General features: G+C 57.6%; 1 protein-coding gene across 1 annotated transcript; it reads right to left on the bottom strand.

Moving 5' to 3' along the window:
- On the bottom strand, positions 1 to 839 carry LOC136451383 (inactive protein FON2 SPARE1-like). The gene has a single exon (XM_066452090.1). The coding sequence runs from the start codon at positions 767 to 769 to the stop codon at positions 374 to 376; it is 396 nt and encodes a 131-aa protein (XP_066308187.1). The 5' UTR covers positions 770 to 839; the 3' UTR covers positions 1 to 373.
- Between the last annotated feature and the right edge of the window lie 471 nt (positions 840 to 1,310).

Here is a 1,310-nt window from a genome sequence, read left to right as displayed (position 1 = left end):
TAGCTAGCTAGTGATTACCCTCTGATCTCTTTTTGTTTCACTTGCTTTGCAGCTGGATACCAAGATTGCACATTTAATTACATACATGAACACACGAATGGCAATGAATAAGGTTGTGCGATGACTGACACCATAGCAAAATACGCATGCTTCAGCGCATCACTTCCAACTACACAGCACAACCAAAGAATATACTTGACTCGATTACTCGAATTCGATGGATCGGGTCTATACAGCAAGATGATGTGCACCGCGTGTACTCACCATGGAAACCGAGTCAGCCTGTGCTGTGCGGCCGCCGTGAAAAGCTGCCGGATCCATGCATGCATGCAGGTGTAGCTGCTTGCGTGCCACGCGCCCACGCCGAGACTTCTCAGTGATGCAAGGGGTTCGGGCCTGAAGGCACCAGCCTCTTCTGCACGCCGTACCGCGGATCGATCGCCTCGTCACCCTCGCCAGCCGCTGACGGTGGAAGTGATGGAATAACCCCGTGCCGGTTCCATCGCCGGTCCGCGTTGCGGTGGTGGTGGTGGTGCTGAAGATGGTGGTGATGGTGGTGGTGGTGACCAGTTGACGAAGGCGAAGCAGCAGCGTCGAAGCTCGTCATGGCGAGCAGCATCTTCCTCGGGACGGCGGGCCACCTCGTTGTCGTTGGCCTCCTGCTCCTCGCCAGGCCGTTGCCGTGGATCAACGCGACGGCCAGGCACAGGAGGAGGAGGAGGAGGAGGACAGCGAGAGCGGTAGCGGCGGCGGCGTGAGGTCGTCTCATGGCCGGCCACCGTACGTGCAGCAGGTTTCTGGCCGGCAGTCGAGAGGAGGATTTATGGATGGAACAGCGTGGGCCGACCGGCCGGTGGCCGAGCTAGTACCTAGCTATCGGCATGCATCTGCTTGCCCTTTGTAGGTAGCTCGATCAGGTGCTGCAAAGCGGAAACCGGACGGAAAAGGTAGCTAACAAGGGAAGCAACAGGCTGCTAGCTGTAGCCTGCAGGAGTAGTTAGCATCTGCACGTAGGAGTATGTACTTGCTAGCTAGCTGGCCTGGTAGCTTAGCTTCTGGGGAAGAAGTCAATCGCTCGCGTGAGGTACGCTTGGCGTAGGCAAGGCGAGAGGGAAGACGAGCTAGCTAGACGAGGGGGTCGAGCGAGAGGCAGTGGAGAATGGAGGGCGTTGGGACCGAGGCGCGCGGAGTTGCTTGCGTTTGCGTGCGTGGGACTCCTATCGCTGGGCTCGATCGATCCATCCATCTGGATTTCAGTTCACAATTCAGAGGGTTGCATGCTATGCGCGTCAATTAATCCGCGCCGAGCT

This window comes from Miscanthus floridulus, chromosome 5, assembly GCF_019320115.1.
Source record: "Miscanthus floridulus cultivar M001 chromosome 5, ASM1932011v1, whole genome shotgun sequence".
In the NCBI taxonomy this organism is placed as follows: domain Eukaryota; kingdom Viridiplantae; phylum Streptophyta; class Magnoliopsida; order Poales; family Poaceae; genus Miscanthus; species Miscanthus floridulus.
The sequence above is the reverse complement of the archived record's forward strand: the minus strand, read 5'-3'. Positions and strand labels throughout refer to the sequence as shown.

Coding starts and splice junctions, on each gene's coding strand:
- LOC136451383 (XM_066452090.1), bottom strand. CDS start 769: ATGAGACGACCTCACGCCGCCGCCGCTACCGCTCTCGCTGTCCTCCTC.